At 36.6% G+C, this 15,690-nt stretch overlaps 1 protein-coding gene across 1 annotated transcript in view; it reads right to left on the reverse strand.

Moving 5' to 3' along the window:
• Positions 1-3,877: 3,877 nt before the first annotated feature.
• HACD4 (3-hydroxyacyl-CoA dehydratase 4) overlaps positions 3,878-15,690 on the reverse strand; it is a 40,594-nt gene continuing 28,781 nt past the window's right edge. Inside the window, exons 6-7 of the mRNA XM_070431755.1 lie at positions 6,985-7,110; positions 3,878-6,061 (exon numbers count right to left, since the gene is read on the reverse strand). Coding sequence (XP_070287856.1) covers positions 5,979-6,061; positions 6,985-7,110 — 209 coding nt within the window. The 3' untranslated portion in view covers positions 3,878-5,978. The remainder of the gene's footprint in view (positions 6,062-6,984; positions 7,111-15,690) is intronic.

A 15,690-nucleotide genomic window follows, 5' to 3' on the forward strand; every position in this document is an offset into this window, starting at 1 on the left:
TTTAGACCAGGTGTCCCAAATATATCCAAAAGGATAAGTTTCCTTACAGGCCATCTCCGGTTAGTTTTTGAAGTTGTAAGTTGCCAAGACAAGTCGTATGCTGGGACGGATTAACACGTGTGGGGTTAAAGCCAGGTGTCTCCGAAATGTCCCAACACCCTGGTTCTTGATTTGAAAAGTGTACGCTAGGAGCAGATGTCGGGATTCATGTAAGTGCCTGAAACCTTTGTGTTTTATTTGTAATGCAATGGCTCCATGGTAACTAATAGGCTGTGAATAACCATTTTTTAAAGTTAATTGCCAGAGTTAACTTTTCTCAAGGCTTTTAACCAAAGATATTGATATTGTGATGGTATAAGGAATAAGACTTTGTTAAGGGCTCAACTAGTATCTTGAAATAACTTAGACGCTTTGAAAGTAAGCAGTAGTTTTAGATTTCTGGTAAATATTTTGGTAAATTGCTGTTTTAGAAGAGAAATCAGAACATTTGGTTAAGAAGACGGGCCATCCTTAAAGCCCGAGTTGTAGGCTACATCTCTGATCAGTTTGTATCTGTGACACAAACCAGCCTATTCTTTCTTTTTTTTTTTTTTAAATTGATTCCAAAGAGGAAAGGAAAGGGAAAGAGAAAGATAAAAACATCCATTATGAGAGAGAATCATTGATCGGCTGCCTCCTACATGCCCCTACTTGGGATTGAGCCTGCAACCCAGGCATTTGCCCTGACCAGGAATCGAATCAGGGAATCAAACCAGTAACCTCCTGGTTCATAGGTCGACGCTCGGTCACTGAGCCACACCAGCATGGCGAAACCAGCCTACTCTTAGCTGCAGGATTTCACCTGGAGCCACGGGACTGAACGCGGATGGGACGGTTCACATCCCTCGTCTCTCGTGTGGAAACCCCGCCACAGCATCACCTTCGCCTGTAAATGCGTATCATCGTTGCTCTGGCCTAGGACAAGGTAATATGCTCTTATATTTCCTGGAAGGAAATACTTTATTCAGAATCTGGGAGTTCTTTTAAAATGTATGATACGGGTCATTATTAGTGCTTAAGCTGGCATGTAATGGATTAATCTTCACAAACAGTACATTTTTTAAAATTGCAGATTAGAGAGGTCATGCAGTTCTTGTCAGACTCAGAGCACTGGTGAGGTGATGTCCAGCTAAATGGCTGAATATGCAACTGAATGAAAATGACAGCGACGGCTCCCTGACTTAGGGTATTCCTTTAATCCAGGAAATAAAACCAACTTCCCAAAGTAGTTGTAGGGGGTTAAGAGAAAGAATACAAAAATGCTTTATAAATTCTAAACTGCAGTGGAGATGCTACCCCTTTTATATGTTTCACTGAAAATAAATAGCAGCTGTGATGCTTGAATGCAGGCCTGAAGGGTAGTAAATATTGGAGCAGGATTTCAAATACAGGCCAGTTCTACCTCCGGACTACCTCTCCCTCACAGGACCCCGCAGTTCAGCTGAATACCACAAAGTGAGTACACAACGGGCACCTATGAGTATCTCATGAATTAAGGGATATGTTTTACGAATTGATTTTCATATAGAATTGACTAACCTTGTTATATTTAAAACACCAGCTACCCTTAGCAAATATATAGTTAACAATTCTTATTTAATATGGATAAGCATAATTTAATATGTTTAAAAACTAGATAAGCATAATTTAATATGTTTAAAAACTAGATAAGCATAAGAACAAAAATGAATGTTAGCCTGAGCTGGTGTGCTAAGTGGCTAGAACACACTGAAGGGTCTCGTTCAATTCCTGGTCAAGGGCACATACCTGGGTTGCCGGTTTGCTCCCTGCCCCTGGTCAAGGAGCATGTAGGAGGCAACCAGTCTATGTGTCTCTCTTCACGCTGATGTATCTCTCTCTCTCTCTCTCTTTTTCTCTCTCTCTCTCTCTCCTCCTCCTCCTCCTCCTCCTCCTCCCTCCCTCCCTCCCTCCCTCCCTCTCCCTCTCCCCCTTCCCCTTACCTTCCTTCCACTCTCTGAAAAAATATCCTCAGGTGAGGATTAACAAATGAATGTCATCATCTGTTTTAAAAACAGAACATTGTATGTTGACTTTTATTTAAATAGTCATTAGCAGTTTTCCTGGTTTCCAAAGCTGCAGTACCTTAGACTCAATAGCAGTGGTTCTCAGACTGCAGCGTGAGGCTCATTTGAGGGGCCTGTCAACCTGCAGGTTCCTGGGCCATTACCAATGGCTCTGATTCAGCAGATCTCTAGGGGAAAACCCGGGGATCTGCATTCCAAACAGGCCCTCTGGTTAACTCTGTGACATTGCTCCCTGGAATTACTTCGAATAAATGACCTAGAGCAGTGGTCGGCAAACTCATTAGTCAATAAAGCCAAATATCAACAGTACAACGATTGAAATTTCTTTTGAGAGCCAAATTTTTTAAACTTAAACTATATAGGTAGGTCCATTGTTATTAACTTAATTAGGGTACTCCTAAGCTGGCCTTTGCTAAAAACGTCCTCAATCTGATTGAGGTACGTTTGCTGAGGTCGACCCCTTCCAAATCTCCCATCCACACTCATCTCGTATACTTGTTTTGTCTATCTCCTTTCGTTCATCCTCTGTATGTCCACCCTCCACTTCTTCTAACACCACTTCTTCAAAATAGACTCGCCCAGGCTGAAAACCAACTTCTGCGCATGGGCCACGAATTTTCAATCACACTGAACGAGCACACCCGCACGTGGTATTTTGTGGAAGAGCCACACTCAAGGGGCTAAAGAGCCACATGTGGCTCGCGAGCCACAGTTTGCCGACCACTGACCTAGGGAAAAGTGCCAAATCAAAATTAGCATATCACTTAGGTCCAGAAGAAGAAAGTAAAATGACAGAAATAAACAAATGAGAGGAAGATGTTGGGTAAAAGGTAAGGTCATTTTTGTTTAAATCACTTCAATACTTTAGCACAATGAAACAAAATGTAACTGTGTTGTCTTTGCACATACATTTTAAATAAATGTACGTTTCTCCAGATAAATATGTAGATCTTGATGTTATAGCTACTTCAGACACTTCTGGAAGAAAGATTCTTTTATGTGACAATTTGCTCTTCATAGGCAGAGTCTGGTATAGTAAAAAAAAAAAAAAAAAGAAGTTACCACTTCTCTTAGGGACTTCAGTGAGATGTGGTACCTTCTTTAATAACAAACTTGGTAAAGGTTTTATCATGTTGACCTGTGACTGGTACATTGTAGGCACAATATGAGTGTTTCTTGAGTGTACGTAGGCATGTGTACACAGCCGACTCAGGATCAACTCACTCTCTACTAAGGTGCACCTGTTTATAGAAGCAAAAGCTAAGACCAGGATAGGAGTGCTTCTTGACGAGCAGACTACAGTAAGATGAAACTGAACGAAGATGTTGGGAAGAAGTTTGTTATTGCTTTGTATACAACTACTTTGATGAAGGATGAAACTGAACGAAGATGTTGGGAAGAAGTTTGTTATTGCTTTGTATACAACTACTTTGATGAAGGAAAAGTTCAGGACTCTGATATTCCGTGCGAGGGTGTGTGGGTTTCCCTTGTATATTTTATTTTTATTTATTTTTTATTTTTTTTAATATATTTTATGGATTTTTTACAGAGAGGAAGGGAGAGAGATAGAGAGCTAGAAACATCGATGAGAGAGAAACATCGATCAGCTGCCTCCTGCACATCTCCTACTGGGGATGTGTCCACAACCCAGGTACATGCCCTAACCGGAATCGAACCCAGGACCCTTCAGTACGCAAGCCGACGCTCTATCCACTGAGCCAAACTGGTTCCGGCCCCTTGTATATTTTAGTAGACTTTTTGCTGAGTGATGGAGTAAATTCGCCACAACAGTGTGATTGGGGGGTAGTTTTATTGTTGGTTTATTGGCACCAGAGACACTGTTGTTGTGATTACTATTTCTTTGCTTAAGTTATTAGAACTTCAGGTAATTCACTTGGCATTTGAAACTCCAAAGAAAAATCATTTAGAAGTCATATCTTATGCTTTCAAAATACCAAATGGTTCTTACGTTAGAGAAACTCTTTCACCACACTGAACAAAACACAATGGAGATTTGATGGACACAGTTAAAACTTCTCAATCTCGATAACAGCCAATTAATTAGATGGTTACTCTCTTGGTTTCTTAACCTGGGGAACATGAAGTTGAGTGGAAGAAGAAAGCACATCCTTATTTTCACTAATCTCTAGTGAAATTCAGTATTTCAATTTTAATATAAGCAACCAACCACAATAATACTAACAATTGTCACCATAGGAAATTATGTTACAAATCTTTTTATGTTACAAATGCTGCAGATATCTCAAATTATTGTCAATCCTTATTTCTGTTTCAAAATTACCATAATTATAAATTTACTTGTGTTTCTTTTTGGTCTTCTATTTTAAGAAGTAGGAAGGTTCTTCAGGTAATTTGCATTAAAAATTAAAGTGTTATTTAGTAATGAAATTTTAATTTCTTGTAATGACCCAATAAAGTATAGTTTCTCTAGTTCTTTATCTTCATTTTAGTGATTCTAGATGTATATTTCAGCAATATATGTGGCCATCTTTATTGGGAGGGAGCTAGACTAAGTCACCAACAGTTTGTAAAGAGAATATTTGCACACTAAAGTTTTCAGTAACTTTTTTTTAATTTAGAAGTAAAATAAGCAACTTTAAAAGCAAAATATAGCTTTTAAAAAGGATAGTCTTAATACTTAAAATTCTGACATTAAAGATATCAAATTATCTTTTAATGCTTGATTGTTTTATTTAATGGTGTAAAATTATTATTTTTTTGTAAATACATTTTTACTACCTGGTTTTTATGTAACAAAATATTAAGTACCCTTTTTATATAGTTGCTGGATAATAAGATTCTATAATTCTTCCAAGAAAAGCAAATGATATTCCAGTGATTCAGAAATTATTCCATTAATCAGTTATATATTTTAAATCTTCAAAGGATCAATTTTCAAAGCTATAAGTGATGACTTATAACGTTAGAGTAATTAACAATAGTAATTCAGTAATAAATGATATGAAACATGACTAGTTCTTAATTTTCTTAGCTTTTATCTCAATGTAAGGTATATGTGACCTGTTTTTTTAAAGGAATATGGGGCATTATTTGTGTATTTATCAAAGGTTTATTGTTTGCATCAGGGTCCTGCTTTACAGCATCAAAGCCCAGATAACTTGTGTAATATTAATGGTCTTTCGGGGTTGGGAAAATGGTTTCCTTTTGTAAGTGTGTCTGACGAGTGTTACCTCTGGGAACGGTGACATCTACAAAATGTTACTGTGGACACTGCAGACCATACTTCACAGCGCTCCCTCCTGTGGATCTGCTGCTACAGGGGAATTCGGAAGTAAAAAGAAATAGATGTGGTTTAACAACTTTGGTCTCTCAAGTTAACACATTGTATGCGGGCCATTTTTGCTAATTTTTTGCGCAAATGGCAACGTTCAGTAAAATTACGATAACTTTAGTTTTACATATTTTTTTTTTCAATGAAACTTTTTGTGATTTACTATAAAATGTATACTGAATTATTTTTCTTAAATTTTAAACAGACAAATACTGGAAAACTCACTGGAAATTGTGTTTACCAGTCAACGTAAAACGTATAAATACGTTTCCCATATACAATGTGTTAATTGAATCTACTCCAGTTAATCTACTTCTCATTACCTTTATAGGAAACTATCAGGCTTCATACAATATAAACTTAACTTGTATGAAACCCACAGCTTTGGAGAAACAGGTGGTTCAGAGTCTATGGGTCTCATACATTATATTTTCAAAACAGGCTGCTGTGAGGTGTCCGGGGAGGAGGTCATTCATGGATTTCTGTCACACGCTCGGTCTTCCCCCACCAGCATGCTTCCTGTGGTGTTTCTGCAGCAGAATCCACAGCCTGTTTTTCCTTACGTCACAGCAGAATGCTGCTCACAGTTTCTTCTTTTTTATGGGAAAGACGCTGAGGACGTCTCTTCTTTCTGAGTAAAGATGACTGTAGGTAAAATACATACCTATCGTGAGAAGGAAATGGTAAAAGTTAGTAAGAGTGATTAACCATTTCTTTGGAACGAACCATAGTTTTAAAATACAGTTAGAGCGCTGTCTGGGAGGCCAGGGCTCAGACTTGGCAGGAGAGATTCGCAGAAGGGAAAGTAAAGCAAACCCCTCCACCTCATCATTTATTGAAAGGAATTCATTTTTCCCTTTCTTTAAGGGAGCTCTCTCCATGTCCCCTAATGTTTCACATTTGTCTTCTCTTTTGTGTATTGTTCTTATATATTTGATAGTTGTTACCTTCTAGCGATAATCACTATTCTTGGGGATTTGTGATGGTGAGAGCTGGGGAAGCTAAAATTTAATAATGGAGGTCTTTTTCCCTATTTCCTGGGAAATTGACCAAATTTTTTCAACTGTAAGTTTTTGTTACATACATTTTTTTACTTGCTAGGAAAGAATAGCTAAATAGATAACTAAATAGATATACAGTGGGGCCTTGACTTACGAGTGTTCTGACTAACGAGTTTTTTGAGATACCAGCTGTCTCTCGGCCGATTTTTTGCATTAAGTTGACAGAGTAATTTGAGTTAACGAGCTCCTTAAGGAGCTCGGTCTTGGAACGAATTAAACTCGTAAGTCAAGGCCCCACTGTAAATGGAAAAATCAGAAATAGGACTGCTTATTTTGACATCTATATTTTTTTAGATACTTGTGTCGATAGTAGAAACTTCTATATTTCATATATAATATAATGCAGTTTCATTTTCTGCTAGTAAAACTGTTCTGGTTCATTTGATCTTGAAAAAACTATTATAATTTGTAGGTGCTTTACTAACAAGGTCTAACTCATTGTGTCAGGCTTCCTCTTTGTTCTGTCCCATGTTTGTAGACCTTTCTGTTAAGGTTGATGGCAGCACAAAACAGAAACGCCACTTACCTATAAAGAGCATCATGAGATATATTTTCAGCACATATGGGAAGTAGATGGACAGGTCAAAGGGCAGCTTTGTGGAGTAAGTGCCAAATGATTCAAAGTAAGGCAGCGACTGATAGACGGCAAATGCTGTTTAAAGAAAAAAAGAAGGAATCATGGAGGTTTCTCTGCTTAGCTTGCTTTAGAAATATGTGTGTATAGGTAGATGTGTCTGCACAATGGAAGGATATTTTGAATTTGATAATGACAGTTTTGTGATGATTGCTGAATCTTTTAGCTAAAGCTACAGTTTGATATAGAAATATGCTGAATGATTAAACTGGCAAGACCATGACAGCAGTATGACTTGTTGAATTTTTGTCCATCTTATACTTTAGAGATAATTTACAATGTTTCTTAAAATGGTACCTCAAAATACCTGTCCCTTTAGCCACAAGTAGGGGTGGGTGACAGATGAACAAACAGAAAATGCAGCATATGTGAAACTCTACGAGGAAAACAACACACCTTAGTATAGGAGAGATTCTGAAAAGTTTTGCAATAAAGTAACTGGTTTCAGAAGCAGCCCAAGATGACCTCATAAGAGGATACTAAGCTCACCCGCTCCCAAGAACACATCGAATTACACCTACATTTAGAACAATTTCTCCTGAGAGTCAGCTGAGGGCCAATTGCACAACTAGTAAGAGACCACAGAGAGAAGGTTGGGGGACAACCCAGGACTGGAGGCACCAGTTTGTTTCCCTGACTTGGACAGTGAGTGGGAGTTCTGGCCAACTTGCGGAGCTGCTGTAGCAGGTCCCCGGCCATCCCTTTGGAGCTAGCTCCGGCAGGAACAGAAGGGTGCCATGTACAGGACAAATTAATCTAGCAAATACTGCAGGGCACTGCTACATGCAACCACTGGGCTACACATGTGTGTGGGGCTCCCCAACCCAGAGAAAGTATATAACTAAACAAGCATTAGAGAGCCTATTGGCAGGGCTGCCCTACCTAGAGAACGTGCAGAACTAGCAGGGCACTGCAGCACTAGCACATGTGCCCTACCAAAAGATGAAAAAATGTTTCCAAAATCATTCTACAAAGCCAGCATAACCAATATTAAAACCACACACACACACAAATTACAAAAAATTACAGGCCAATATCCCTGATGAAATGCGTACGAAAATTCTCAAAATATTAGCAAACTGAATTCAATAATAAAAAGATTATACACCATGATCAAGTAGGGTTTATACCAGGAATGAAAGGTTCAATATCACAAAAACATCAATAAAATCAAAGATAAAAGTCATATGATTATCAATAAATGCAGAAAATGAATTTGACAAAATCCAACATCCATTTATGAAAAAAAATCTCAAAGTGAGTATAGAAAGGCTATATAGGGCAAGGCCACAGCTAACATCATAAATGACAGTGAAAAATCTAAGATCAGAAAAAAGACAAGGATGCCCACTCTCACCACTGTTATTCAATATAGTATTGGAAATCCTAGCAATCTGACAAGAAAAGGAAATAAAAGGCATCCAAGTTGGAAAGGAAGAAGTAAAACTCACTATTTACAGATGACATGATGCTATAAATATAGAAAACCCTAAAGAATCCATTGAAAAATTAATAGAATGAATTAAGAAGCAGGATACAAAATGAATGTACAGAAATTTGTCATGTTTCTATACACTAATAACAATCAGAAGGAGAAATTTAAAAATCCATTTGCTAGTGATGCTCAACATCACTAGTTATAAAGGAAATGAAAATCAAAACTACAATGAGATGCCACCTCATACCTGTTAGAAATAACGAGTGTTAGAGATGGAGAAAAGGAAAATTTATACACTGCTGATGGGAATGTAAATTGGTGCAGCCACTGTGGAAAACAGTATGACAGTTCCTAAAAGAAATTGATAGCTACCTTATCAATCCCTCTTCTGGGAATCTACCTGAAATTTTTGAAAACATTTATAACCATACGTACCCCTACATTCATTGTAGCATTATTCACAATAGTCAAGACAGGTAAACAACCTAAGTGTCCTTCAATGGATAATTAGATAAAGAAGATATGGTACATCTATACAATGGAATAGTATTCATTCATAAAAGGTGAAATACTACCATTTGTGACAATGATGGATCTTGAGAATATTGTGCTAAGTGAAAAGTGAGATGTAAAAATGACAGGAAATGTGATTTACTCATTTGTGGGATATAAAATAAAAATTTTTAAAAAGCCATACTCACAGATACTGATAACAGAATGGTAGTTACCAGAAGGAGGAGGGGGGTGGGATGACAAAGAGGTTAAATGGAGTCAAATATATGGTAATGGAAGGAGGCTAGACTCGGGGGTAGGTGAGCACACAATAGAGTATACAGATGTCATAAAGTTGTACACCCAACATTTGTACAACCAAAATTTATATAAAGTTATTAATCAATGTAACCCCAATTAATTAAAAACAAAAAAAAACAGTGTCAGCCAAAATGAGGAGACAGAGAAACTTGTTCAAAATGAAAGAACTGAAAAAAAAAATGAAAGAACTGGACAAAACTCCAGTAAAGGTGCTAAATGAAATGGAGATGAGCATGATACCAGATAAAGAGAACGTCAACAAAGAGATAAAAAATATTTTTAAAGTACCTTTTAGAACTGAAGAAAGTAATAAGTGAAATGAAAACTAGACTAGAATAAATAAACATCAGATTAGATGAAGCAGAGGATCAAATCAGCTACCTGAAAGACAAGGTAGTAGAACACATCCAATCAGAAGATCTAAAAGAAAGAATTTTAGAAAAAGGATAGTTTAAGGGACCTCTGGGACAACATAGAGCACATCAACATTCACATCACAGGGCTCCCAGAAGGAGAAGGGAGAGACACCAAGATTGAAAACCTACTTGAAGAAATGATGACAGAAAATTTCATTCATGTGGTGAAGGAAAAATACACACAAGTCCAGGAAGCACAAAAAGTCCCAAAGAGGCTGACACCAAAATAAATCATGATTAAAATGCCAAAGGTTAGCCCTAGCTGATTTGGTTCAGTGGATAGAGCATCAGCCTGGAGACAGAAAAGTCCTGGGTTTTAGACTCCAGTCAAGCGCACATGCCCAGGTTGCAGGCTTGATCCTTAGTAGGGGCATGCAGGAGGCAGCTGATCAATGATTCTCTCTCATCATTAATGTTTCTACCTCTCTCTCCCTCTCCCTCTCTGAAATCAATAAAAATTAACAATAAAATGCCAAAGGTTAAAGACAGAGAATCTTAACAGTATCAGGAGAAATGCAGCTAGTTATATGCAAGGTAGCTCCCATAGGAAAACTAGCAGATTTTTCAATAGACTTTTCAGGCCAGAAGGAAATAGCATAAAACATTCAAAGTGATGAACGGGGGACAATTTACAACCAAGATTACTCTACTCAGCAAGGTTATAATTTAGAATCGAAAGAGAGAGAACATTTTCCAGACAAGCAAAAGCTAAAGGATTTCATCACTACTAAACCAACATTACAAGAAATATTAAAGGGACTTCTTTAAGTAGAAAAGGTCAAAACTAAAAAGAAAATACAGGAAATGAAAAATCTCACTGACAAAGACAAATACTTAGTAAAGGTAGTGGATCAACCTATTATAAAGCTAGAATGAAGATTAAAGGCAAAAGTAGGAAGAATATGCACAAATACAATAATAAATTAAGGGATACACACAAACACATATAAAAGAGGTAAAAAAATGACAAAACAAATGGAGTATCAGAAAAAAAATGCCTTTTTAGAATGTGTTCTAAAAGCAACCATCAACTTAAAGCAGTGGTTCTCAACCTTGGCTGCACATTAGAATCACCTGGGAATCTTTTTAAAATCCTGATTTCTGGGCCTCATCCTCCGGAAATTCTGTTTCTTTGTTATGGGGTGGGGCCACAACATTAGTAACAAAGAAACAGAATTTCCAGAGGATGAGGCCCAGAAATAAGGATTTTAAAAAGATTCCCAGGTGATTCTAATGTGCAGCCAAGGTTGAGAACCACTGACTTAAAGCATCCTGTTCTATATTAAGCACATGGTAACCACAAACCAAAAATCTATGAGATACACAAAAAATAGAAAAGAATCCAAACATAATACTATACAAAGTCGTAAATATATAAAAGAGAGCAGGAGAAGAAAGGAACAGAAGAACCACAAAAAAAAACAAAAAATTAATAAAATGGCAATAATTACATACCTATCAATAATTAAATGTAAATTGACTAAATGCTTTAATCAAAAGACATTAGGTAGCTAAGTAGATAAAATAAGACCTACACACATGCTCCTATACCTCAGATCAAAAGACGCACAGAGATAAACTAAACAAATGAAAAATGATATTTTATACAAATGGAAATTTAAAAGCTGGAATAGCAATATTTATATCAGACAAAATAGACTCAAAGGCTATAATAAGGGACAAAGAAGAACATTTTATAACGATAAACAGATCAATCCAACAAGAGAACATAACTCATAAACATCTAAACACCCAATGTAGGTGCACCTAAATATTTTATGCAGATATTGTCAGACATAAAGGGAGAGATCCACAGCAATACAGTAATAGTAGGGGATATTAGCACCCCACTTACATCAATGGATAGATAACCCAGGCAAAATCAATGAGGAAAGTGACCTGAATGAAACATTAGAATGGATGAATTTAATAGACATTTATAGGACATTTCATTCAAAAACAGCAGAATATACATTTTCAAGTGCAGTGGAACATCTAGAATAGGCCACAAAACAAGTCTCAATAAATTTAATAAGTAGAAATCCCATCAAGCATCTTCTCTGATCAAAACAGTATGAAATTAGAAATCAATTACAAGAAGAAAATTGGGGGGGAGGGGACCCACACACACGGAGGCTAAACAACATGCTACTAAATGATGAATGAGTTAACAATGAGATCAAGTAGGAAATCAAAAGGTAGCTTAAAACAAATGAGATGCAAACACAATGACCAAAAATGGAACACAGCAAAAGCAGTTTTAAAAGAGCAATTCATACATCTACCTAAAGAAACAACAAAAATCTCAAATAATCTAACCTTAACAAAGCCCAAAATGAACAGAAGGAAGATAATAAAAATCAGAGGGGAAATAAATGAGACTAAACACACACACACACACACACACACACACACACACACACACACACTAGAAACGATCAATGAAACCAACAGCAAGTTCTTTGAAAAGATAAATAAAATTGATAAACCTTTCACCAGACTCATCAAGAAAAAAAGAGGGCCCAAATAAAATAAAAAATGAAAGAGAAATGACAACAGAAACCACAGAAATACAAGGAATTATAAGAAAATGCTGAAAACAATTATATGCTAACAAATTAGACAACCTAGAAAACATGGATAAATTCCTATAAACACACAACCTTTCAAGACTGAATCAGGAAGAAATAGGAAATCTGAATAGACCAATTACTAATAACAAAACTGAATCACTAATAAAAATAACACACCAACAAACAAAAGTCTGGACCAGATGGCTTCACACGTGAATTCTACCAAATATTCAAAGAATAATTAATCCCTGTCCTCAAACTATTACAAAAAATTGAAGAGGAGGGAAAGCTCCCAAACTTATTTTATGAGGCCAGCATTACCCTATCAAAGCCAGACAAAGAACACAAAAAAGTAAAATTTCAGGCCAATATCCCTGATGACTTTAGCTGCAAATATCCTCAACACAATGTTAGCAAATCAAATTTGGCAATACATTAAAAAGACTATACACCATGATCAAGTGGGATTTATTCCTAGGATGCAAGGCTGGTTCAGTGTCTACAAGTCAATTAGCATGACACATAAACTAAATGAAGGATAAAATCATATGATCATATTGATAGATGCAGAAAAAGCATTTGACAAAATCCAACATCCAATCATGATTAAAAACTCAGCAAAGTAGGTACAGAGGAAATGTACCTCAACATAATCAAGGCCACCATATATAACAAAATATAGCTGATATCATATCAACAGTGGAAAGCTGAAAGCTTTAAGATCAGGACTAAAACAAGGATGTCCCCGTTCACCTCTTCTATTTGACACAGGATTGCAAGTCCTAGCCATACAAATCAGACAAGAAAAATAACGCATCCAAATTGGAAAGGAAGAAGTAAAACTCATTATTCGCACAATACCTGGTACTATATTTAGACAACTCTGAAGAATTCACCCAAAAAAACTATTAGAACTAATAAATTCAATGAAGTTGCAGGATACAAAATGAATACTCAAAAATTGATTGCATTTTATACACCAATATCAAACTAACAGAAAGAGAAATTAAGAAAACAATCCCATTTACTATTGCATCAAAAAGAATAAAATATCTAGGAATAAATTTAACCAAGGATGTAAAAGATTTGTACTCAGAAAACGAAGACATTGCAAATAAATTGAAGAAGACACAAATGGAAGCATACACCGTGCTCATGGATAGGAATAATTAACATCGTTAAAATGTCCATATCACCCAAAGCAATCTACAGATTTTATACAATTCTTATCAAAATATCAATGACATTTTTAACATGACCAGAAGAAATAATCCTAAAATTTATATGGGACCAACAAAGACCCCAAATAGCCAAAGCAATATTGAGAAAGAACAAAGTTAAGGTATCACACTACCTGATAGCAAACTATACTATAAGGCTATAGTGATCAAACAGCATGATACCTGCACTGGCATAAAAACAGACACATAGACCAATGCAATAAAATAGCCCATAAATAAGTCTATGCTTATATGGTCAATTAGCATACAACAAAGGAGACAAGAATTTACAACGGGATAAAGACAGTCTCTTCAATAAATGATGATGGAAACTGGACAGACAGGCGTACAAAATTAACTAGACCACTTTCTTATATCACATACAAAAATAAAATGAATTAAAGACTTAACTATAAGTCCTGAAACCATAAAACTCCTAGAAGAAAACATAGGCAATAAACTCTTTGACACTGGCCTTAGCAATATTTTTTTAGATATGTCTTCTAGGGCAAAGACAACAAAAAGAAAAACAATAAATAGGATTAAATTAAGCTAATAAGCTTCTACATTGCAAAGGAAACCAACAAAACTAAAGGGCAACCTACTAAATGGGAGAAGATATTTGCAAATGATGTATCTGATAAGGGTTAATACCCACAATATATAAAGACCTCATACACCTTAACATCAAAAAAAACAATCCATTTGTTGATGGTAGCCATTCTGGCAAGTGTGAGGTGATACCTCATTGTCCTTTTAATTTGCATCTCTCTGATAAATAGTGAGTTGGAGCATTTTTTTCATATATCTCTTGTTCATCTGTATGTCCTCTTTGGAGAAGTGTCTATTTAGGTCCTTTGTCCATTGTTTAATTGGATTGTCTTCCTTTTAAGTTGTATGAGTTCTTTATATATTTTGGAAAATTAACCCCTTCTCAGATGTATCATTGGCAAATATGTTCTCCCATATAGTGGGCTCTTTTTTCATTTTGTTGGTTTCTTTTGCCGTGCAGAAGCTTTTTATGTCTGTGTAATGCCATTTGTTTATTTTCTCCTTTGGTTTCCTTTGCCCTCAGAGATGTCTCAGCAATTATATTGCTAAGAGACATGTCTAAGATTTTGCTGCCTATGGTTTCTTCCAGGATTTTCATGGTTTCACAACTTATGGTGAGGATGGGGAGAAAACGAAACCCTAGTACACTGCTGGTGGGAATGCAGACAATGGAAAGCAGTATGGAGTTTCTTCAAGAAATTAAAAATGGAACTGCCATTTGACCCACTGATCCCACTTCTAGGAATATATCCTAAGAAATTCAAAACACCAATCATAATGAATATATGCACCCTGATGTTCATAGCAGCACTATGTACAATAGCTAAGATCAGGAAACAGCCCAAGTGCCCATTAGTCGATGAGTGGATATAAAAGTTGTGGTACATTTACACAATGGAACACTATGCAGCAGTAAAAAAGAAGGATCTCTTACCCTTTGAGGCAGCATGGAGGGACCTGGAGAGTATTATGCTAAGCGAAATAAGCCAGTCAGAGAAACGTAAGTATCACATGATCTTACTCATATGTGGAATAACCAAAATAAACTGATGAACAAAATATATCCAGAGACACAGAAGCATGCCACAGATTGACAAATCTCAGAGGTAAGAGGGAGGGGGGTGGGGGGGAGAGATTAACCAAAGAATTTATATGCATGTATGCACAACCCATGGACCCAGACAATAGTGCGATCAGTGAAGGCCTGGGGTGGGGTGGGGCGGGGGGGGGGGGGGGGGTAGTAAGAGATGAAGAGGAGTCATGGGGGAAATGGGGAGGGGATATCTGTAATACTTTCAACAATAAACATAATTTTTAAAAAATAAATAATTCCATTTAAAAATGGGCAGAGAACATGTATAGACACTTCTCCGAAGAGGGCATACAAATGGCTAGCAGATACATGAAATGATGCTCAACATCACTAATCATAAGGGAAATGCAAATGAAAACTCCAATGAGATACCACCTTGCACCTGTCTGACTGGCTGTTACCAAGTCAACAAACAGTTGTTGGCAAGGATGTGGAGAAAAAGAAACCCAGGTGCACTATTGGTAGGACTTCAAATTTGTGCAGCCACTATGGA

Source organism: Myotis yumanensis, unplaced genomic scaffold (genome assembly GCF_028538775.1).
Source record: "Myotis yumanensis isolate MYYU_CA2020_CCGP unplaced genomic scaffold, mMyoYum1.0.hap1 SCAF_12, whole genome shotgun sequence".
Taxonomy (NCBI): domain Eukaryota; kingdom Metazoa; phylum Chordata; class Mammalia; order Chiroptera; family Vespertilionidae; genus Myotis; species Myotis yumanensis.